Here is a 25,711-nt window from a genome sequence, read left to right as displayed (position 1 = left end):
CTATAGAGATACTGTGCACTGATTGGGTGATGTTTGGATAAAATCTGTAGGAGTACTGTCAAAAAATGTGTTTTGCAAAAAGCGGCCTCCTGGTGGCGCTATAAAAGGCTCATTTGAAAAATTTGGGGCAGAGATTCTGCTCTGGCATCCAGGGAGTGTGTCTGCACAGTTTCGCTGCGATCAAGCCAACGGTGTCAGAGAGTAGCTGTACACAAAATGACAGAATGACGGACACACGGACACGCGGACACACGGACATACACACGGACGGACAGGGGGTAAAACATACTCTCTCGCCATGCCTTTCGGCCTGGCGGAGACAATTAATCACTTAAGCCCTATTTAATTTTTTTTGAAGATATTCGATCTGTAAACTCACGATCTACACACTTGTGAGCTTGTAGATCTGCTATTTTCACTACTTCTAAAAGGTTTTAGATTTCTTTTTTTTCCTGAAATTCTTTTGAAAAATGTTCGGAAGTTCTGAAAAAATAAATCTAAATTTGTATTTCTATTTTTGGAAATCTTTTCAAATTATAATAAAAAATGTGTTCTAGAAACGTTAAAAAAAAAGGATGTCATGACCCAAAAATGGGTTCAAACAAACTGCAGTGTACACCAGGGTTTGGGAAACCCTGGTGTACTCTGGGGTACAGCAGTTTGTTTGATAAATACCTTCAGGGTTTGGATTATATAATAGGATCATTCACATTATGTCATCCAGACATTTTGGAATCTAGCATGTCAAAATGTGTCCCTTTATTGTAAGCGGCAACTGGTCAACAAGACACAAAGCTGATAAGGTTGAGCCAAACATTAGACATGAGCAGAGATCTAATTTATGTTTTGTCATATGCCAGTGTTGTGCTCGGAAAACAGCAGATCTACAAGCTCGCAACTCGTAACATCCACGATGCATTTTGAGCTTGTAGATCATAATTTTTCTGCCAGGAACACCGCCGTAAGACGGTGTATAAATCAGACATGAGCTACGTCAACAGGGACAGTAACTGCTGGAGATTTTGTATCCAAAATATAATCCCCCGAAGAGAGCAGATTTATAGTACGATATAAAAAACACACGGAGTTCCTATTAAAAAGAATGTTTTGGATACCTTAGTGTTTTCCAAATCTCTCCAAAACTCTTGTACCATTAGAAATCATCCACTCTAAAAACTATAATGGTCTTAGTTTAAACGCAGGTGAACAAGTCTTGCCGTGCAGTATATCTTCTTGTATGGAGACAGACTTTTACTGCTGGTCAAGAATGCTGAGACATTTTACCTCGTTTTACCTCCCGGGCCGAAATAGCATCTGAAATCTGATCAAAAACATTAACTGCACTGTTTTTTTTGGTTTTTCTTTGCAGAAGGGAACCAGGTCTGTACTCCAGTAACTGTGTTGCGTAATGTCCTAGTAATTATAACGCAATTAAGATGTCATGGAAAGTGACAGCTTTTGGAAAAACATACATTTTCCAAAAGCAGTCTGTCTGTTGGAAATAGGCCATTAAATTCAGTGACTGTACAGTATTAAAACACCAAAGCATTTAGGAGTAAGTAACCAGCTGGGACAATAAAAGGTCTTCTATAGACTTGTGGTTCTAATGGTTCTGAAAGCTTGATTATACTTGATGTGATGTGATGTGTTATGAGCTTGTACATCTGCTATTTTTGGTGCGCAACCGATTGTAAATCAGGAGGATCAGCAGAAGATTACGAGGGATGAAATGGACTACTGGTTACTGGCATGTTGAATATAGTATACAAATAGATACATATTATACAGTATATATATACCATGGATGCCACAACGCAGCATATTGAAGTAACTAGCTGAGGGGGTATAGAGGCCGTCTGGTAACGAGAAGGTCCCTGGTTTGCCCCCCGGTCCGGCCAGTCTATATGTGTTGAAGTGTCCCTGAGCAAGACACTTAACCCCTAACTGCTACCTCGGTGAAGCGCCTGAAGTGCACCGCTCCTAATAATTAGGATGGGTAAATGCAAAGGAAAAATGTACAGTAGTGACCCCCCCCCCCCACCCCCCGGCATCCCTATTTTGTGATAATAGTCAATCATTTTCAAAGATAAAAAAAAGACGTGTGAGCTTGCAGATCTTATATTTTCTCGCTATTCATTGTACGATGAAGCATATATATAAGGCTGTGGTTAAGAGCATTTAAGGCCCTTCCAATTTCCTGCAGCAGTCACTTACAGATGATCAACAGGTGGTCTGAAACACTCTTGGATCCTGCTGTTTCTGTGGTTTCATGGCCCGGGAGGGCAGTATTAAAGACTAAAGTTAAATGTTATTACACAGCTGCTTCATGGCAGAGATCTTGTGCAAATATTGTACATATGATGGAAAGTAAGAAGAATAAGAAGTGAAAAGGTGGATGTGAGAACAAAAAGAACCAATTACGGACAGCGCTGCCAGTGCTGTCTCACTAGCTTGTCAGAGAGTCTTATATTTTCAATAGAGCTAATAAATTACAAAGATCTAGTGAATGCAACATCTACTCTACCCATTTAAATTATTAACGATTTTCCACGCAGTTTCTGTCTGTGCCCATGCAGCGTGTGCAGTATATACTCTGGCCATGGGTAATAATGGAAAGGGGGACCCATCTGGGGGGACCCATTTGAGCAATTTTACATGGCACATTACCTACTGGTTAATGACCATTTTGAACTCAGTGTTCCTTCCCAGTTCCTTGACAGTCAAATGGATTCAGTCTCACTTCCCTGACTAAGGCCCCTCGTCTAAAACAAACAACCTCTCTGGATTGAACATTCACGAATGCGCTGCTCAATTTAACATCTTAAATTCAAAATCCTGCTCCGAATTCAGGGTTTTTTGTCTTTATTTCCACTATTGTAACACGTACACACGTACACTGTAATGAGAAGCTCTGGCAAACGTTAACGGTCAGTGTGCATACTAATGGTACATCATGATGTCTACAGCCAATGCGGTATTTCAGGCCACACTTCACTTCTGTCTGGTTCAGTTTGTATACTATCCAGGCTAAGTTGGTAGAGTATTTGTCTTTTAGAATCAAAATGTTCAGCGTTTGATCCTGGGCACTGATCTCTCAGTGAGTAGCACGGCTTGGGTAACTGAGATGTGTGGTAAGTACTGGGAGCTGATGGTAGGTGTGGCACTCCACCTAAGAAATCCATCTCCCTGGGGTCAAGTGCCTTGTAAGAGGGATAGATGCCATCACTGCTCCACTGATACAGACAATAAACTACTTCAACCAGCTTTTTACTTAATTCTGCAGTAGTGATGCCTGATGCGCGGGTTGACCCGGGACCCGCGGGTCAACCCGCAGCGCGGGTGGGTCAAGTCAGAATTTCTGAGAATTTTATGCGGGCTGCGGGTGAGCGGGTCAGCCGCTCTCACACGCAAAAAAATAAATAAAATCACATGCTCTTGTTTTGTCTTTATTCCTAATAAGAATAAGAATAATAACAATAAAACAGTTTGAATACACTTGGGGATTATTTTCTAACCATGATTTTACAGAATAAAAAAAAATCGCGGGGCGGGTTAATCCATAGATTTATATATGGGTTCGCGGGGCGGGTTGAGGCGGGTTGGGTTCCGTCGCGGGGCGGGTCATGAAAAAACCCGACCCGCGCATCACTATTCTGCAGTAATAAGCCTGTGTTCATGTACAGCGAACAGTGGGATTACAGTGGAAATTAGCTTCTAGCTATAAATCCGGCATGGTTACATGATATCATGTTCAATTGGTTGAATTCTTGTGCATGTATTGACGTACATTGTCCCGTAAAAAAAGAAAGAAAGAAAGAAAGAAAGAACACATTAGATAGCTTTTAAAATGGTAAATGGTGCATTTATATAGCACCTTTATCCAAAGCGCTTTACAGTGTGCAATTTCATACACACCAATAGCAGAGGAAACCAAATTTCCCAACCTAATGCAAATTACATGAGCAAGTGTCTTGCTCAAGGACACTAATGCAGGGGGAGCCGTTGATCGAACCGGGAACCTTCCGATTCCGGAAGCGGCTGCTCAGACCTCCTGCCGCCACCGTTCGCGTCTGCTAATTCATATTCAATTCAATTCACTGGCTAGGGAGCCCTGAAGTCAACGGCTGTCAATATACAACTAATCATCTTAGAGACATTTGGAGATATCAATTGAAATAATAAAATCCGTTATTTTTTCATAACTTGTAAACTTGTAGCATATAGATGTTTATTAAGAACTAGAGAAGGTGAAAGTTGAAGGTAAGTGCAGAGGTGTGTGTGTGACGTCTCTGAGGTTGACAACCCAGGAAATTACAGATAGCGTGTCTGTCCATAGTTTGTTACAGTAAACCATCATCATCTCTTCCACATGCTCCTTTTATAACTCAAACCATTCTGTTGGACCTCGGCCAGGTAATGCTGATCCCATCATGAACCATCCAGACCTCTCAGGTCGTCTGGGACAGGTCAGCTTTATGTCCCCGCAACTAAAACTATACGGGGAGAAGCATTCGTTCAGTTTTTATGCACCACATATCTGGAACATGGTCTGGAGAGCTCTGGGGTCTGCTTCAACTTTCAGTTCTTTTAAATAAAAGCTGAAGTTTTCTGTTTGCCGCTGGCTTTAACTGATATTTTGTTATTGTACTACAATGTAGTTTTATTCTCAAATGTTTCTGTTTTATTTGAGTTTATTCTATTATTTACTACTTATTTAATAACTATTATTCATTGAAATCAAATGATCGTTTATAACTTTGTTTATAAAGTCTTAATGCTCATAATGTTGTGTGTGTGAATTGCCTTCCAACTATATACCTGCCTTGCATTTCAGAAAAATTCACCCAAATACCACTTTGGGGAAACACTGTAAGAACTTGAAGTATGCTACTACATACAGTATGTCTATGACAGACCTTTTAGACAAAGTATTATGAATGTAATTATTATGTTTACATTTTTTTGCCTAATAAAATATTCAATCAATCAATGCTGAGAATCTGGTGAAATATTAGTCTCAAGGTTCATAGCATATAAGAGGATCATGCCTTCTGAACCTTGAATAACTGTGAGCAAACAGTGATTATTATTAGTGATTAGTGTATAAATCAAGTTGTAAACATATTCTATATAGAGCCATTTTCCTACACTTTTGAGCAATTTGTATTCCAAAGGACCAATTTCCAAACACAAGAAGTCATACTATAACCAGCAAAAGTGACAAAGAGAATGAGATGTTAAAATTGAGGCTATAAAAACTGGACCCTGAGGAATTGACCTCTTGGAAAGTTAAACCTAAATCAACAGTAGGCCTATATGGTGGCAAAAATTACCTTTGAAAAGAAAATCATTCAGCCCAAAGGAAAAATATTTACAATACGGGCTCCAGCACTGGGCCTACATGTAAAAAGCAGATGTCCTGCTGTTTTCTTAGTTGGAAAAGTTTGAAAATGTACTATTGTCTGGTTGTTTGAAAAAAGAGAGGAACAAATCTTGGTGGTTTGCAAGAGCACATGACATGCAATCATATGCAACATTCCTTAATGTTCCGAATGGGCTGTGTTGCATTAGCGAGGAAGTGAGGAACGCAACACGCTTGAGCGTATAACATACTACATTCAATGTGGGGTACAGGGGGGTCCCCAGCTAAATGATTGATAGTTAGGAACCAAATGGACCCTTCTGTGTCTGTAACTATGAGAGTGTACCCTTAAAAATAATTATATCAATCAGTTGAATGCATATCAAACTGGGGGTCCTTGACATTAAAAAAAGATCAAGAATGACTGTACTAATAGCCTCAATACAAACAAACGCTGAAATGCAGACAGACACATACGCTCATACTGTATATGCTACTGTACGGTGAAGTAAACGAAACTGAATAAAGTAATGAAATTCAACAGCATACCTGCAAAATTAACAACGGCGGGGGCAATGTCTGGTCTGCCAAAAGGCACTAAACATGAAGTCCCATTTCCAAAATGCTTTATTAATGTTGAACGGTGCAGCTGTTTGCAATATAACATGATTGGTGTGGCCCTGGGTTAAATGGTGCAGGGGAACATTTACTTGGTTAGCTGGTGTCCTGCAGAAGGACATACATTATACATTACATGCAGTGCATTAACAGCTTATTCTTCTTGTAATGGAGAATAAATTAACACTTTTAGAATGAATAATAAGTAGGCTGTGAAAAAGACCCGTAGACTGAGCTAAAACATGCAGTGCACACACTGCTGCATTCAATTAGGAGATTAACTTGTTGATCTGTTCTCACTTTACAATGCTTTCCTCCAGCAATGTAACAATTATGCATTATGTTAATACAGGAATCTTTGTACAAATAAAGATCAAACCGTGTTATCAAAAAGCTGTGCACACACCTTGTACTGTTTACATATGGCATAAAGAGCTCAGGGACTGGAGACCACAAATATCTGGTTTAGAAATTACCACCATTATGCTAGTTTAACCACAGCACAACCATATCATGACTGAGGCATGACCACATGGTTCAGTTCAGTGTGAAGGCTAGAACTCAAACAGAGTAGACAGTGGGGTTTTTAAATAATCCCTCATATAATCCTTGCTATGATTATATACAGTATTATTTGGTTTGGAAAGTAAATGATTATATTTGAAGATAAATGTGTTTTTAATAGAAATGAATATACTGTTAACATATGGCCTAACATTTGCATAAATATCCAAATCAGAAATTTGTGGTTGTAAAAAAAAAATCACTATATAAATGTTTTTATTGCTATGGCATTACAAGATCAAAACGTTTTTTTTTTTTTTTACAAAGCAGGGTCATATGGATAAAATTATGAATGAATGAATTTTGATAATATACCATCTGTGTCTTTTTTCTTATCTTATTTTTTGTTGCACTCATAACTCTGAGAGTCCCTCAGCTGTTGAAACTTAATGTCTTTGAGGATTTTATGTGCTTGATAGAGAAAGTACATACTTTTTCATAACCTGCTTATCCCTAAAATTATACTCAACGGTTTCCTAGCTTGCTGAAGTATGTGTAGAATGATAATACAGTTCAATGATCAAAATAACAATTGTCAAATTATTTTGATAAAACCACTTAAGGCATCGGGAGCCATTATTAAAGTCATGACCTTTACGGGAAAGGCATGTTTTGTATAACAGTCTCCTTACAAATGGAAACATATGGACAAGTGTGTTTCCCCCCAAAATAAATCAAATTACACTTTACAGTAATACTGAAAATATTTCAGTACTATTTCTGATTACCCAAGAATATAACCAGCATTAAAATTAGATTATGTATAAAATGAAAGTATTTATATGTGTATCTCCTACTTTGACAGCAGGGAGCGGTATATATTACATCCACTGATTATAAGTGAGCAGTCTACTTCAAAAACAATTTGATAATAGCAATGTTAATGGTGATTTAAGGTTTCTTACTGGGCAGACTTAGGAGACAGAATTTACTCAGGTCCTAACCCTAAATGAGGTGAAGCAGAATTGTTTTTGTTTTTCTTAATTAACAAAACCAGTTAACATCTTACTGTATCTGGAGAAAGCTGTCATTGACAGAGAGAACAGGAAGACAAGCTTGTAAGTTTCCTTACAGATAGTTATAAAAAACTCAAAACAAATCATGAACTATAACCATGATGTAAATGTTGGACCTTTAAGGAGGTAATCGCTTCCACTATGAGTAGTGAATGTTGCAAATATATTGTAACTGTACGAAACTCAAACTGTATGGACAATGGTTGTGTTTGTTTTAGCCACTGGGGTCAGAGAATGGAGAGATTGTTGGCTTGGGGAGGATTAATTTGTGGAAACACTGTCTGGTAAGAAGAAGATTAATATGGGCCTAATCAAAACTTCATGGTAATTGGCATTTTAACAACCAATGTGAAACAATTTGAATTCAACATACTGTTATATTTCATAGAGTACTGCTGAGAGGAAATGGAGAGAGAGAGAGAGAGAGAGAGAGAGAGAGAGAGAGAGAGAGAGCTGTTGATGCTTTATATCCATCACTATGGAATGCTGGAAAACACTAACATGTCCTCCCTGCTCGCTCCATGATAACTCACACTGCACTAGAATATTATACGCACTGTATCAAAATGTTCTGCTTTAGCCTTCTCTTCTTTATGAAACTAAAGGTTTAAGTCAGCACTACTTTCAACTGTAATCCCAAATAAAAAACAGTTAAACCTTTATCATTTTTATAAAAACAAATTGCTGACAGATCACAATGAGGTAAGACTTTTAGCATTAAGGGCTGTCCACACTAAGAATAACTATAAATATATCATTTAAAAAATCGTTCTAACTCAAGAAGAAAGCCGAATCAATACCACACCTATTAACGACATTGACATCGAACAATAAATACTGTCAGCCGTCGCGTTCAACACATCACTCGCGTTCAACATGTTTACAAGAACGCTATCGTTCATCAGTGTGGAGGCTCACAGCGTTATCATTCTAGTTGTCATTCTTGGTTTGAACGGCCCGTAATCCCTCACTGACACAGTGCTGGGAACTTTCCACCTGGGGCCACGGTGAAGATAAATGAGCCCAGTAGCTGCTGGTTGTAGGTGGGGAGTCACAACAAACCTAAAGACAACGGTTATCATCATTACTTAACAAGACAACTTCATCTTCATTCTCCCCCTCTCATAAAACAACCAGGCTTAAATCTGCCATGTTGAGGACCTCCCTCTCTAAGTCCTTGCATCTTATGACCTTTCAACTGCGTGGGAGCTATTATTGAACAGCTACCCCAAATACCCATATTTAAGTATCTATCGCTATGTCAACTCCCCCGAAAACAAAACGATCTATATCAGCGAGGTGGACTTACATGGTCCGAGAAGATTTAAAACAGATGATTGGAAATGTTTGGGAGCTCTACGCAGATGAAATGTAAAAGGAAACAACCGTTTGAACAGTTAGGTACAACAGGGATTCTCAATCTTTTTTAATTTCAAGGACCCCAGTGGGATTCTCAACCTTTTTCATTGCAAGGACCCCAGTTTGATATGCTTTAGGCCAGTGGTTCTCAAACTTTTACATGTCAAGGACCCCCAAATTGACACTTATTACCCCACGGACCCCCATTTGAAAAAAATAAGCCAGGGACCCCAATAAGAGAAGTTTTTTTTACGGCTCTCTAGCAGTGATTCTCAACCATTTTAATTTCAAGGACCCCCACTTTGACATGCATTAGGGCTACGGACCCCCATTTAATGGCATTTATATCTCTGGGACCCCAATTCATATTGTAAAATCAATGTTAATCTAACTCTGAGAGTGTACAAATGGAACCAAATGGACCCTAACGGGTCCATTTGGTTCCATTTGTACACTCTCAGCGTTACAGACTCATAAGGGTCCATTTGGTACCTGTCCATCATTTAGCTGGGGACCCCCTGGAACCCCCTCATGTACCCCTGGGGGTCCCCGGACCCCACTTTGAGAACCAACGCTTTAGGCAGTCTTGCGTAGCCAGACAGTCACAGATCTACCAGTGGATAAAAAAACGAAACAAAAAAAAACTGTATTGCAGAACCAATACAGGAATCCCCAGGCACCCCATAAAGAACACCTGGGGGTCCCCAGACCCCAAGTTGTGAAATAGTTATGTGCATGATCAGCGTCTTCTCTTTTCCATTGTGACCTGACTGAGAAGTAACAGGTCCAGGTATTGGAAATCATTTCAGGAATGTTTCCATTGCTGTGATTCTAATCAGTTTTATCTGATTCCGTAAAGACTAATTTTACAACAATTTGTTTCAGTCCCAGGGCTGTTGAGAAAGAGTTTGGACTTGTGCCATGATCCTTGCTTCAACGATTGATTTGTTTCACTAAGACAGATCTTTCTTTTATAACTCTATATGTATGAAGGGATATTAAAAACGGTAAACTGTGATAGTATATCATGGTTTCTGTTCTTTTGTAGTCTGAGCCAAGTGGGGGGTGGGGGTCCTTATTTGATAACTCAAGGCAGAGTTGTGTTTTAACACATCAAAACATGCCTGCATTTGCTCAGACACTTATTTTCTATGTTTTTGGAGACAGGGAGACCCTCAAGTGAAACATCCATCTTCAGAATATTGTTTAGAGTAGAATAAAAAGTGTAGTGAATTTATTACTGCTGTGCTATTGGGCCTTGTGGGGCAAAATACAGCTTGAAAAAAAAGGTAACATGCCGTCACACACACACAGACACACACAGACACAGACACACACACACACACACACACACACACACACACACACACACACACACACACACACACACACACACACACACACACACACACACACACACACACACACACACACACACACACACACACACACAGAGTATTCTGTCCCACGATGCCCTGCCTGCAATGAATTGTTTTGGTTTTTAAGAAGAAATCGTGTTGTTTCTTTCCGAAGAATTTCAGTGACTGGTCTTGTGACGACATTTATAGTAACATAGATCAAGTTCTTGCTTTAATGATAATGTTTCCTCAGATAGGAAACATCTGGACTGAATGTCTGTGACCAATATTAATCACTGTAAATTGCCTAATATTTCCGCCTCACTCACAAGTGCAATAAACTTTTCCAGTGCAGTGTTACACAGTACAATAATCACAATTGGCTTAATGAGAAACTATTTTGTATGTACAGTAGGCATGCATAATTTGAATTTAAAAGTCAGTGAGAGCAAAAACAACTGTAAACCTGCAGACAAATCCAATAGGCTTGCACGTCTAACTTAACATTCTATGGGAAATGACCACAGGTTATTTTATTCAGTCAGGCTCTGATCTTAGAACATTCCATACGACCTAACCCTCAACAACATTACTCACTACAATAAAATGACAAATTCAAACAACGGTACATAAATTGTCTTGGCTTTCATGTTTTTCTCCACTCAATAATTTCTAGAGGATTATTTTGTCATCCATGGGGAATCCAAGCTAATAGAAACGGCAGGCTTTCTATTCCTAGAAAGTTAGCACGCTATAATTGCTCACGTTAATAGAAAATAAAAGAAATAATTTGAAATCTTGTTTGAAAAAAAACCCTGCCTAACGATGATTTCACTGGTAAGCAGCTTTATGAACAGTCCACAACCCTCCTCTTAGACACAGAGTGGAATTCCTTTCCACTCAGTGGAGTCCTTTCAGTGTTTAAATAAAATAAATTCTAGTTAAATGTTGTCAAATCGAATACTAAGCTTTGCCGAGTCATGTGGCCCATAGGGCAGGGCCTATCCTGACCAGTTTGAGGTACAAATACATCCCCAAGCCATGATGTACAGTACAGTAAAAGACAAGCACACCCCCTGGACATGACGCAAGAACTAACCCATGATGCACTGTGCCAAGCAAGGAGGCATCAGGTCTCATTTTATTCTTTGGTATCACTCGGCCGGGGAATTGGACCCCAACTTCCCAATCTCAGGGCGGACACTTTAACCACCAGGCCACTGAGCTGGACAAGTTGAATGATAAGAGTAAATGTTACTCAAGGGATGACTGGCTTCGCTATACTGACCATTTAATTTCAATGACATGGTGCAGTAATCCCCCATAGTGCTTGAACACAGAAAGCATTTAAACCTAAAACTCACTCAGTTTGAGAAAAACTACTGAACATTTAACGCCAGAAAACCCGAGAGGCCAGCAAACGGTTTACTGATTGTAAGGCTCTTCTTCACAGCCAAGCACAGTCCATGATCAGACACTGAAAACCATTATGACTTCTGCAGTAGAAACTCCTGACTCCTGAGGACAGTAAACCGTAGTATTCATTAAGGATTTTTGTTTACACTTTCAGAGATAAATTAACAATTTGGATAACATCACTTTCAGCTCATAGTAGCAGTCAACTACTGTTTACATTAAAATCCTCAGTAAACTGAAACCAAATGTACCTATTACATGTGTACACTCAGAGTGTAAATAACTCTTGAGTATTTTAGAGAGTAAATGTCTGGGAACAACAAAGGTATAGCGATTGAAAACTTGTCTCAAGAGGTGTCAGTGTAGATGCAGACTGGGACAGTTTGTTTCAAGGAGATAAACATGTTCTTGGATCAGAGTTCATGGCTATCTTGTCTCACAAAAAAACAAATGTTGGAGTCACCCTGTCTCACTGATTTCTGAGGCATTCTGTCCTTTCAGGGTGAGGAGAGCACCCCTGGAATTCCAGAGCTTCTGAGGAAGAGAAACATGGGGGAGTAACAGAAGAAAGAGCTCCATTAAACACTTGGTACCACCCGAAATATTTGGAGTAATAACAAAGCAACAATTACACACGCCACATATCAATTATGTGTAACCGTTACACCACTAGAGTGGAAACACTGAGCTCTGCTTTTCTCCCAGAAAAGCATTTATGCTGCAAGGTAGCTGGGTCTATTGAGTGTACACAATAAATCACACCAATGTAATCATGGCTTTCTGTAATTACTTGTCACCTAAAGTTATAAATAAAGATTATTTATGTGTGTTTATCCTGTGGAGCTAACACAATGAATCTGGCTCTCATCTCAGTTTTTTTTCCCCCTGAGACTTCACTTCACCATACAGTAACAGTACTTCACTGGTGTTGCCAAAACTTAATTCAGAATACATTGTAAGAGGTCTCCAGAGTATACTGTGACAATTTCATATGATAATTCTTCTAATACAAGTCTATGTAATTGCATAGTTGTCATGCTATACAAGATAATATGCATTCAAATACATCTAAACTCCTGCTTGTATTTAAAGTGTTGTGTTAAATGTGCCCCTGGACTCTGATGCATGTCTGTAGTCTGGTGTATGTCTGTACTCTGGTGCATGTCTGTACTCTGGTGCATGTCTTTAACCTGGTACATGTCTGCCGGTGCTTTCACAACACAACATGATGAATGCTAATAGGGTGACTGTGTGCATCAGAGTGTAAGCAGCAACATGGTCTCTTGACAGCCAGCCAGCCAGCCAGCCAGCCAGCCAGCCAGCCAGCCAGCCAGCCAGCCAGCCAGCCAGCCAGCCAGCCAGCCAGACAGATAAATCGATCAGCATCAGTATTTGTATCATCAAGCTTGCTGTAGCTATGCTGGGTAAAATTGCACTGGTAGACTCATTACTCTGGTATTTCTGCTTTATGACTACATTTTGGAAAGACCCTGCATACATGGTAGGTACTGGCAGTGACAAGCTCCACAACCTCGTCTGGCATGACAATGATACGATTTGCCTTGAACCTGCACTGCAGCTGATAAGCATTCATGTATTGACTTGCACCATGCCAGTGAACTGAAATGCACCCTGAACTATGCAGACTCTGTTCTCCAGTCTCTCTGGTAACACCAGTCTTTCTTCTTTAAATAAACATTCTGAACAACAGTGACCGCAACCAATAACCATAAACCAACATAATCATGTTAAGAGCATGTCTGAGACATAATGATCAAACAGAATGTCAAACAGGCTTAAACGCCAGCCATGTCTCAAGTGCTGCAAAAAAGAAACCACGGCTATTTGGTCCACATTTGGAAGTCCACATTCCTTTAGTTTTACATTTACAAAAAACGAAATAATATAAAATGCCATAATCATGATTATGGCCTTAATGCAACTGAACTTTTGAAGTCTTTTTTAATGTTGTCGTTAAATTGAGAGCACTGACTGAGGGTTATTAGTGCTACTCAACTAACAATGTAGGTTAACCACTTAAACCCTACATTCTTCATTGACTGGAGTCCCCCAGCCCCCAGGGGTCTACTAGGACCCACCGATTTTTCCCCCCTACACCAAATATCTTCACTGAAAATAGCTGAGAAACAACCTCACACCGTGCCGCATTGGGATGCATTGTGAGTTTGTAGATCTGCTATTTTCATTGAATATTTGCCCCAGAATAGGGATGCTTAGTTTCAAGTGGCTGAACATCCATAAACATTTCATGCTTCTCAGATTTTAAGGAAATCAATTGGTTCCACAAACATCCACAGTATCGATAGAAACAAGTTCTGCTTGTTCCTGGTTGGACCTCCAAAGTTGTTCTCAGTTGGACATCTTGAATCATCTACCCCAGGGGTTTTCAACTGATTATGAACCAGGGACCACCACCCTGTCAACCTGGGGACCACTGTTGTGTTGGGAGGGGTGACATCATGGGCGTGGTGTGGGGGTAAAAGCTTGACATTAAATAATGACTGTTAAGGAATTAATTTAATTTGTTAATTTGAGGTGAATTAAATCAAGCCCTTTCCTACATAACTAATTGCATGGTCAGGCACCACATGCAATACCTTCACGGACCATCAGTGGTCCACGAACCACCAGTTGAAAACCCATGATCTACCAAATGTAACAACTTGTCATTTACTAAATTATTTTTCCACTTAATTTTTTAGGCTAGTTATTTCAAGAGCTTTTGCTGTCCTAGTATATCAAACTGTATTAATAATGTATCCACAAAGCTATGGGTAGAGCATTTATTTTGCATTTTCACTGACACCTCAACAGTAGGCGTTAGCTACAACATTTGCATTAAGTTAAATTGCTATTCGTAATTATTATTATTATTATTATTATTACACAGCTAATGTGCAAATGGTGAGAGACGCTCCTAAAAGGGCTGGTTACACTCTTAACAACAGTGAATGCATTATGATAAAAGTTAATCTGTTATTGAATCTGTTGTGATTACAAAGCAGAATAGCTTGCAAGATATCAGCCAACTACATTCAGAGGTTATATTTAAAGGACAGGCCAGAGCAGGAGATCTTAGACCAACATATCTCCTGGTAACTACGTGCCCATTTAAAGATCTCTTAGACCTGCCAAAAGAAATCCACAAAAAGTCCCAACTATTCCAAAAAATATTAATTCACATATAATCAGACCTCATTCTTTCAATTCACACATAATTTTGTATTCATGTTTACAATATGAGTAAGACATATTATACACACTGCTAAATGTCTCAGCACTGTCTTCTTCAGTAACAGTGTGGTAGCAGTACTACAGTACTGGTGTACTACTGTGTGTGGTACTACAGTATTGCTGTACTACTGTGTGGTAGTGGTACTACAGTTCAACTGTAAGTGTGTTAAACTGTAGCGCTGTGAGAAAATGGTACAACTGCTATACACAGTGAAGAAGACAGTGCTGAAACATTTAGCTGTGTGTATAATGTTACTCATCTTGTAAACGTAAATAAAAAATGAAGCTACATGAAGCGTCTGGTGATCTGTGAAATGTCAGATGCTGTAACGCTCACATGGGCCGACTCTCAGTGAGCAGCCCCTCCTCTATTCAGCACGATGTTCCCTGGAACAGCACCTCAGCTGCGTGGAGGTGTCACCTCAGCAAGAATGTCACCATATCAGGGCAATCGGGCTTGTGAATGATCAGCCCAGGAAAGAACCCCCATAACTCTGAGAGTGTACAAATGGAACCAAATGGACCCTTACAGGTCCATTGATGAAGACCAATTACATGAAGATAGGTTGAAAATGGGTGAAGTGGTCCTTTAATAAAAAGTTGAAAAGACTTTTTCTTATAGTTTACCCATCACTTTATGCTGATGTAGCCTATTCATTCTACAGAGTCATTCATTCATCATCATGCAGTATGCAAATGATAGCAGATTGGTGTATGGTATGCTGTGCCACATATTTTGTATTGCTGACTTTGCATTCTATCAGATTATTTTGTATCAAACATAAAGCACAAAAACATGTTTAGTAGCATGCAACTATTTGAATCATTCTACCTGTAGCAAGTCGTAACTTCTCCAGTTGATTTCAAGCAGGGGTACTTGGTTGTGGCAATCTTATTTTCAGAGCAGACTTCACTATGGAAACAAATATAGTCTATATATAATGCAATAAAACAACCATGAAGTCCTGCCTATTTTGGGCATTATGTATCTGTCTTTCAAAATAATGGGCTAATAATGATAATACAACTTCTAAGCATTTCAAAAATAGCAGATCTAAGCTCACAGTGCATGCAATGCCAGGCTTATCTGTGAGCTTGCAGATCAGCTATTTTCAAATAGCCTATAAAATATATAGGGAGGATTAAGTGGTTAAATATGTCCCATACATTGTCTTATATACCTGTCACTTGCATCCTGCTCATCTCGATAGGACCACAGCAAACCTCTGGAGAAGAACATGCAGGTCACAGCCATCAGCAGAGTCCTCCCGTTGCGTGTCAGTATCATCTCATATAGGGGTCCGGTGGTGTGGGAAACACCTGTGTGTCCTGTGCGCTGTACCAGCTGAGACTGTGGCGAGAGACTGCTGCTGCTTCATCTCCTCCACTGCATCCATTTAACAATCCAAACTCACGTTGGCCACATTCGGCCCGCCTACTTATTAACTGCTTCTATCTGGACAGATGTTGCCTGTTGTAAAATTGATTCCTTTCGGTTACTGAACGCGCTTTGTGAAGACGCTCCTATTTTAGCCTTGGATCAAGACTATCATAGATGTATTCTATCGAGTCTGACTTTTACTTTCTATCTAGTCTTGGGCTGCACCCCCCTAGTCACTGCACATCCGCGTGAAAAGCCCGTACTTCTCCGTACATGTACAAGAAATATATACAAAGTGCTGACCCTGTAGCCCCGGGTGTTAACTCGACATTAGGAACCCGTGTGCAACTAGATATGTGTCTTAATCCCGTCTGTTTCGGATTCTGTCGGAAATTCAATGGGCGGTAGTAACGGGGCGCATCGGGTGAAAACCGATATTAACTCAAAGTAAACAGGAAGTAAACGAGGCGGTGGGGGGAAATGGCGTTCAGGCACAGACGGGATTAAAACGCATATCTATTTAAAAATACCGACTGATACAGTGTACAAAGATTCCAAATGCCGAGTTAACATTTGGGGCAACCGGGTAAGCGCCTTATATTTAGCATTTGTACATGTTCAGAGAAATACGGACTTTACTGGTGAAAGTCTAGGGCACGCTGCGGGGTGCAGCCCAAGACTCATAGATAGGCAAATGTTAAAATCGATAAAATAGTCTTGATCCGAGGCTGCTCCTATCTCACCCGGTGCATAACCTTTTCAATGTAGTTACTTACACAGAGAAACCCGCGGCAGGTTTCACTTTTTACGGTTAATAACTTGACGGGTTTAACAGGATGAAGGTTTCTTCACTGAACGTTTCAAGTCATGATTAATGATAGCATTAGGCTATTGTGACACAAACCTAAAATGCTCTCACGCACACCCCCCTGTTGTTGATATCTTTGCCACCACCTTGCGGTTGTTCACGAAAATTACACGCAGGCCCGTATAAATCTCCTTCCAATGATCATCATAACATTCTTTCGACGTTCATCTCCATCTGGTGGATGGAAGACGTGCTCTGATGTTTCACAGCAGTTTATTTTAGTTTTCTGATTTAAAATGAGACAACCACACAGAGTCAAAGCCAAAACGTTCAAAACTAGCCTAATTAATGGAACCAAAACTCATAATGAAAACTACAACTTTAACCTGACTCAGTGTGCAGTGCACCCTTTATCGTTTTCAAAGCACACTGACCAAGACAATGGGGTTATTAAATAGCCCTGTAAACGACAAACCCTACACTCATCCCTGTGTTACAAACATAGACGTTGCAAAACACAACATGACCTTGACCTTTGCTGCCTGTGTGACCTCTAGCAGCAAGCAAGGTCACAGTCAGTCAGCAAGCGCGCACGCACGCACGCATGCACATGCACACACACACACACACCATCCATGCACTGCCTGGCATCATCTACAGAACCCAAGAGTTCTTCAGTTTCTCAGGAAAGCGGTATACCATTACAGGAGTTGGATAGCAGAACGCCCGGGGAGCTTAAGTAAAGGATATAGCAGTGAAACAGGACGACAGTGGTGTCATTTTACAGCCACTACTGGCGTTTCAATCTGTGAGGACAGTCAGACATGATTTACAGTAGGCCTATACTTTATTCACAGTCTCAACCTTTTCAGGCCATGACCCCCAAAATAATCATATTTGAACTGGGGACCCCCCACCCTGATAAGCACTTGTGATGTAGAAGATGAGGCATTCAATTTAGTTTGACCCGGTTCCACAGATAAATATTGTGAATATAGCTGATCTACAAGCTGTTTTATTGACTGTTGATTACTTTTGATAACATTTTTGTTTTATTAAAAAGGTCTTAAAAGTCCTTAAATTGTCACTTCACTGTCATCTGGGGACTCTCCCAAAATCATGTGGGGACCACGACCCACAGGTTGAGAACCACTGTGCTAGAATGATACATTATACCTGATTTATAGGGCCTGGTCAAGCATGACCACTCCAGCTAGGGGGGGAAACGACAGTTTACTTCACATCACACTGACCACAGAGCTTACCTGCAGGGAGGTGCAGTTTCTGTTTCTCTCCACTAGATGGTGCTTCGAACCCAGAAAAAAATCTTTCACCCCTTCCATCCATTGCCATCGTCATCGCCCACAAAATGGATGACGGCCTTTAGAAATAAGCATGGTGCGTCACGACTCTGAGGTGCGCATGCTGTGCCATTTATGTTCCACCTGTTTTGATGCCTCAGCACAGAGACAGAACCGCCCAAGAGAATCAGTACTTATTAGCCTATGTCTGCAATAAACCTAGGCATCCTCACCTCGCATTACAGGCTTAACTGTAATGGGGTTTCTATTTGGATACAGGTCAACTGGGCACTAAAATGAAGTGGGCTCTGTAGAGAACTGTTATGAGTGATTAGAAATGGGTTATACAATGTGAACATTTAAAGAAAAGGAAAAAAGTGCCCAGTTCTCCCCAGAAGACAGTGCCCACTTCTCCTCCAAAATCCACAACGAGTTCTCTCAAATGCCCAATTCTCTACCTTCTAACCACTTATAATTAAGCCAATATTTTTGGCTTTAGCAAAAATTGTCAAAAATGTTGCACAGATCTACAAACCCATAATGCACTGCCATGGGACACGTGAGCTTGTAGAATGGCTATTTTTGCTATTTGTCATGACTCATGACACAGGATATATGGTTACATTAACCCAGAATTTACACCCCTCTTGTTTAATTCAACCACATTAACCATGCAGGTTAATGTGGAGGAGTGCAAATCCCGGGTAGGACATGAAACTTACAGATTGTAGATTTAACATGACTTTGTACCACAATTAATAAAATGTACTATACTAATACTATACTGTAAGTTATTATACAGTCAACTATTGAATAATCAAAATAGGTGGCCTTTGCTGTGCTTCATTATTATGTATGTGAGTGGAAATGATCGGATACAGTAGGAGTTTACCAAAACCACTTCTCCCCCATCTGACGACGTTGTCAGCGCTCTGTCTGATACAATAGCCTAGTTAAATTATTAGATCATTAGAAACTCTGTGATCAGGCCAGGATTATATTACAAAAAATGTATAGCTTAATAAGAATGACATTCGCTCTGTCTTTGAAACAGTGTAGTTGATAGTACTGGAGTTTAGCTTGCTGTGAGCTGATATTGTGTCATTTCTTGTTCTCTCAACTCCGCTCAGACCTGTCCATGGTGCTGAAGAGGGTGTATATCAGAGGGAAGTTCCCAGCTGACCAAGCAGGGATTCCCTCTTGTCCAGTGGTAGAGGTTTGGTTTCCCCCGTGGGAGAGTTTGAATGGAGTGTTACAGTTGAAATTACCTTCCTTCGTTGGAAAAGGACATAACACTTATGGACTATATCTACTATATCAGGACTTATCTAAGCACTCACACAATTCATTATTACACATTAACATGGCTGGGACAGCCACAGGCAGGCATTTTACTTGTTGTTTTGGATATTTCTTTTTTCTTTCTTTTTTGTTTTTGTTGCCTTAATTGACAGTTACAGTGGAGAGAGATGGGGATGGCTATGCAGCAAAGAGCCCTGGATTGGATTCGAACCCGGGTTGGCTGCGCAAGGAACGATCAAAACACCCGATGGCGTGCCTCCATCAGGTGAGCCACCGGGGCAGGCCGAAGTTTCACTATGTTACTGCATTATGTACATATGTGCATACACTGTACACAATCAATGTTTTATACTGCTTTATAGAAAACATCAGTGATGAGGGTCATGGTTTGTTGTTGTGCATCTGGGGTCATCCACAGGTCAAAAGTCATCATCACTCCTCATCTTCTGTCCAGGGTTTAGGCATGATCTTACCGACAGGTGACCAGTTCCAGGTGATACCAGTCTGTGTTAGCACATATGACCAGACACACATGCAGAACATGGCACTTCCAGCCATCAGACTGTTTCCATACTTGGTGTGGAAGTTGGGGCGTGCTGTAGAGCCGTGCCTCACCTGGCGCACAGGCTGACCAGAGAGGTTTCTGGCAGTTTTAATAAAACGGTACATGAAATGTTACCTGTGAACAGCGGAAGTGACGATATGACGTTTTCGTTCACGTAAGAAGTGTCTTGGAAAGCCTTGAAGATCTGAGGCCTCGGATGCCGCTATATGTAGAGCTTAGGTTGATCTGACCGTAAAACTGAGACTAAACCTTTTTTTATACCTTTTGCCTGTGTTTACGCTTGCCATCTTGATGAGGTCACGATGAAACATCCATGCCCAAGTATAGAGTTCTAGGTCAACCATGCCCAAATATATAAATATAACATCAGACTTATTAGTCTTTCACTCCATATTTGGGCGTAGACTATCAGTCATGGAACTCCATATATGGGGATAAAAGGGACACAGTCAGACAGATACAGAGATCTCCATATAGGCATAACGGGACACAAACAGCCAACGAGTACTCTGACAACGGGTACAATGGTAGCACAGCTTTTGCACAACCGGAGGGGCATGCGTGCCCAACAGACACTAATTCAATATTCTGTCATCTAAACATTAGACAGCAGAAGGAAAATACTTTACATTCAAAAATGTATACTTAAAATCAGTTTTTGTTGAAAACTTCTGCTGAGGTGAAATGATCATTCTACTCTTCCATAGGCAGAGAGAGGACCCTACTGAGTATGTGCAGAAGAAGTCTCATCCCTCTAGCTTGTTTCTGATTAGAATTATTGAGTGTGTTACAATTGCCCCCTGTTACTTTTGACCTCAGTCTCCCCTACTGTATGGAGGTCCCAACCGCTGATAGGACCATATGGGGAATCAATATTTTGCGGAGTTCCCACAACTAAACTCAAGATACGGGCAGCAGACTCCCTCTGCGATACTTCTACCGATTTTGATTTGAAGCGTGATAACGTTTATGGTCTCACGTTAGAGTTCCCGGTTGCCTTTTATGGTGTTAAATGGGGCGTGGATGATCTACACGGGAGCGCACTCGTGACTGTCGGGCAAAAATTAGCTACAGCCGTCAGCCACGATACACACAAATGAAGGCAGTACACAGTGTTTGGCGAATCGCACGTTTGTGCTAGATTGTGCTAATCAAAAATACGCTCCCCTTTAGTCACTTTATTTAGGCACTATTTACGACCAGCTTAGTGAATCGGGCCATTGTACGCACACATAGTTAAAGCCACGGTCTCATCTTTTGTATTTAACACATCAATCGCTTTGATGATTTGGTTTTTTGGCCTTCTCAGTTGGAACATTACTAATTCCCAGGACAGCATGCTAGTCCACTGAACACAGTTTATGCTGTTTTTCTCTGTTGATGCACTTTTATTGTCCCTTTGAAATAATTGCTGAATATTTCCTGGTCTTGGCCTCAGGACATGATACACAGATACACAGTGTCCCTGAATTGTTGGCATCCTGGACATATTTAGATATCTGCTGTAGTCTGCTTTTGTGTATGTGGTATGTACGTACCTCTGACCAAAGAAGTGTGTGCATTTCTGTGTCTGTTGTTTTTTGGTGCTCAAGAATGGAAGTCATGTGTTTTTATGATTCAATATAAAGTTTTAATTCAAACAGTAGAGAGATAATGTCAATCCCAATGTGTGTGTGTGTGTGTGTGTGTGTGTGTGTGTGTGTGTGTGTGTGTGTGTGTGTGTGTGTGTGTGTGTGTGTGTGTGTGTGTGTGTGTGCGCGCGCGTTGAACATAACTCTATGAATGCAAACTGTCCATGTATATGCATCCATACATTTTTGTGTGTGCACGCACACACGTGCACGTATGTGCTTGTGTGTTAGTGTATGCCTGCCTGCATGCGAGTGTGTGTGAGTGCGGGCATGCCCCTGTGTGCGTGCGTGCGTGTGTGCGTGCGTGTGTGCGTGTGCGTGCTTGCGTGTGTGTGTGTGTGTGTGTGTGTGTGTAAACACACGTGAGGTGCCAGTACAACCACTACAAGACACTGTCTGTCCCCCCCAAATAAATATTGATTATGACTGAGCCAATGGGAAGGATAAGCCTGTCTCTGATGACTGCTGGCTAATTAACACATCATTGTTCAACTCATCAGAACGTATGGGGATACTTTTGGACTGGGCAGTAATGAACCTTTTCTGGTTTTGTAGGAGGACAATCTGGACCAGCCACAGAGAGAAAATGGACACATAATGACATGACACATAAAAGTCTGACTTGCCATTTACACTTGGACTGACTAGGTTACTGTAGCTTAGTGAATACACTATTAATACATATAAGTACAATACAATATACTGTAGGCATAAGTGTCAGAGAATCTTAAGCAGGATCCAAACAGCAGAGAGCGTTGCCAGTATTCACAGGGAAAACCTAATTTTATTCCTCCAGACAGACAGAATAAACAGGTATGTAACAGGATCCAGTACAGACAGAATATAACTGAATAATAAAACAGGTTACAGGCTTCTTAAAGTATCTCAGTCTTATAGGAACAGGCAATACAAACAAAGGTAATAGGACTCAGGTGAAGGGCAATGTTTAAATGGGTCAATACAGGTAATAGAAACAGGAAACACACGGACTGGAGGAACACAGCTTTAAAGTAAATCCACTATGACAACAAAGAAACCAGGAAACACGACAAAATGATAAAATAACAACACAGGGACATTATGACAATAAGTATAATGTACAAACTGTCAACTTGAATTTGATCAAACATTTTGTCAATGAACAGATACGTACTGTACTGTATGTACTGTTCAAGCTTGACAGTGGGTATGAGGCTGATATGTTAAGTGCCAACCAACCAGCTTACACAGTGTGTATATGGCTAATATATGTACAGTAGCCTAATAATAAACGTACAATCAATCAACAGCAACAGTGTACAGGTATATGAGCAATATACCATCTGTTGGCAGCAGTGAAACATTTACAGCAGTTTACCTAAGCAGGCAACTGTCTTGGTGCTATGGTGTGTACATCCCAGGATGAACTGGGCTGTATCGAGTTAAACATGTCTGTGATGGGACTACCCTCTTGTTGTTGTATCTGGATTAAGCACTTGACCTTTTAGACTTAAAAGGCAAAACAAAACAAAAAAGCCTGGGCTTAACAGGGTGGGCAGACAGGAGGTTGAGCAGAACTAGATTGCTAACCAACGCTAAGATGGGATAATGGATATGGTATTTTACCAAACAAGCATTTAGTATTATATTGAATGGTACCACAGAACAAAACTGTACATGACAGAGCTGGGACAGTCTAATATCTGCAATGCCATGTCATGTCATGCAATGCCATGCAGGCAGTCCAGTTATTGATACAGAGATATTAAACATTTCCTGATAGAGGAGCATTTCAGCCATTTTCAACCATATCTTCATACAATTGGTCCTCGTTAATGCTCATTATAAGATGACACCATTTCTGTCTTTATCGCTCTGTGGCTCAGAGGAGGGCTGTGGACAGTTCAGAAACCTGCCTACCAATGTCATCATCAGTAGGGATTCCATTTTAATAGAAATTAAAGCCTTTCAATCCCTGGAAAGTTAGCATGCTTTGGTCTTGTAATGGTAGGGCTGGACTGCCAACTATTATGTTTGTTTTTGTTAATTTATGTTTTCAAATTACCATTTATAATGTGTTTCCTTTGCACTCTCTTAATGCTCTATGTCTTAATGTCTTTATGCTTAACGCTTTTATGGAAGGCACTTTAAAATGTGTTGTTGAAATGTGATCTACAAATGAACTTGCCTTGCCTTGCTTTATCCACTTGAGCCCATATGGGTTTCATTTCGTTGTAAAACAGATTGTGCCAATCTACAAGCTCTACCCACGATGTACATTGTGGGCTTATAGATTTGCTATTTTAACATTTTTTTTAAATAACAACCAAAATAGTGACGCCACTAATGTGGTTAAAAAGATCTCTCTCTCTCTCTCTCTCTCTCTCTAGTGCAGCATTGCAGTCTCTCTGCAAATGTGCCGAGAGGATGGGAGAGCCAAGGCAAGTTTCAGCTCACGAGAAATATGAACAAGCTGTGTCACTCACACACATACAGTATTCACATATTTGCGTAAGCTTCCATGCACATTTATTTTCAGGCATTTCATTAAACGACACTTAGCATGATGAAGTTGGAATGGCGCGCACACGCGCACGCACGCACGCGCGCGCGCGCGCACGCACGCACGCACGCACGCACGCACGCACGCACACACACACACACACACACACACACACACACACACACACACACACACACACACACACACACACACACACACACACACACACACACACACACACACACACACACACACACACACACACACACACACACACACAACCACTTTTACTGCTATTTAGCACCATTTACAGTATATCTAGTGTAGTAGTAGTAGTAAATCTTTATTTCGGTCCATTAAAAAAAAAAGAAAATATACATGCATACATTAGTCCACTAATGCTAGTGACACCGAAAAGGTGTAGGCTGAAGCCGTGGCTTATTTTGCCTACTCTTTTTGAAACAACCTAGGTTTAAAAAAAAAAGAAAATGTAGTAACACATTTTCAGACAATTGGTTTAACTAAGCTAAATACATCGGACAAATTGATAGAATGAAAAAATAAATCTAAGCAAACAATGGTTTAACAAAACTAAGACGAATCTAAGCAAAAGACTTAGCTTTTACACTATTCAAAGAGTGTGAGATCTACTGGTCCACAAATTTCAACATAAAGTTGATGAAATTGACCATTCTGTAACTGCTCACTTTTCTCTTATTTTATCTTGTTGTAATCAGTTTCCTCCCATAACAATAAAAAAGGCAAGTAGTGTCAAAATATGAGATGGTTTCATAAGCCATGTGCAGTACCAGACTGGTTTGTAAAATTTGGAAAATTGGGGGTGAGTCGGTAGTTCTAACTGCAAAGGGGAGTTTGTTCCACAGTTTGGAAGTCTGGGACATATGGAGTGTTGTCCCGGATGTTTTATGGAAGGTTCTGACAGTTCCAGTGGGGAGCCGTTAGGGTACTTGTCTTTCTCAAGGACACTTGAGCTGAGGGTCGAACCGGTGACTTTCTGATTACCACACAGCCACACTCAGCTACAGCCGCTCCGTGTATGTAGTTTTAAAAGGATCCCTGGCTAATAAGCCAGCAGCGCAGCAATGCACAGCACAGCACAGCACAGCACAGCACAGCACAGCACAGCACAGCACAGCACAGCACAGCACAGCACAGCAGAACCATCATTGATTTACTTCTCACCTATTCACTGCCATGGCAGCAGGTTGATGTCAGGTTTTCTCCTCTTCATGTCAGAGATAATGATTTCCAACACCTCTTGTCATTGTATAT

General features: G+C 40.5%; 1 protein-coding gene across 1 annotated transcript in view; it reads right to left on the bottom strand.

Annotated features, from left to right (window-relative positions):
- Positions 1 to 16,287, bottom strand: part of ccbe1 (collagen and calcium binding EGF domains 1) — a 60,879-nt gene extending 44,592 nt beyond the window's left edge. Inside the window, exons 1-2 of the mRNA XM_084046322.1 lie at positions 16,130 to 16,287; positions 15,781 to 15,861 (exon numbers count right to left, since the gene is read on the bottom strand). Of these exons, the coding sequence (XP_083902448.1) occupies positions 15,781 to 15,861; positions 16,130 to 16,236 (188 nt within the window). The 5' untranslated portion in view covers positions 16,237 to 16,287. The remainder of the gene's footprint in view (positions 1 to 15,780; positions 15,862 to 16,129) is intronic.
- Between the last annotated feature and the right edge of the window lie 9,424 nt (positions 16,288 to 25,711).

This window comes from Gymnoscopelus microlampas, assembly GCF_963454915.1.
Source record: "Gymnoscopelus microlampas genome assembly, chromosome: 21".
Classification (NCBI taxonomy): Eukaryota; Metazoa; Chordata; class Actinopteri; order Myctophiformes; family Myctophidae; genus Gymnoscopelus; species Gymnoscopelus microlampas.
This window is presented reverse-complemented; position numbering and strand designations above follow the sequence as displayed.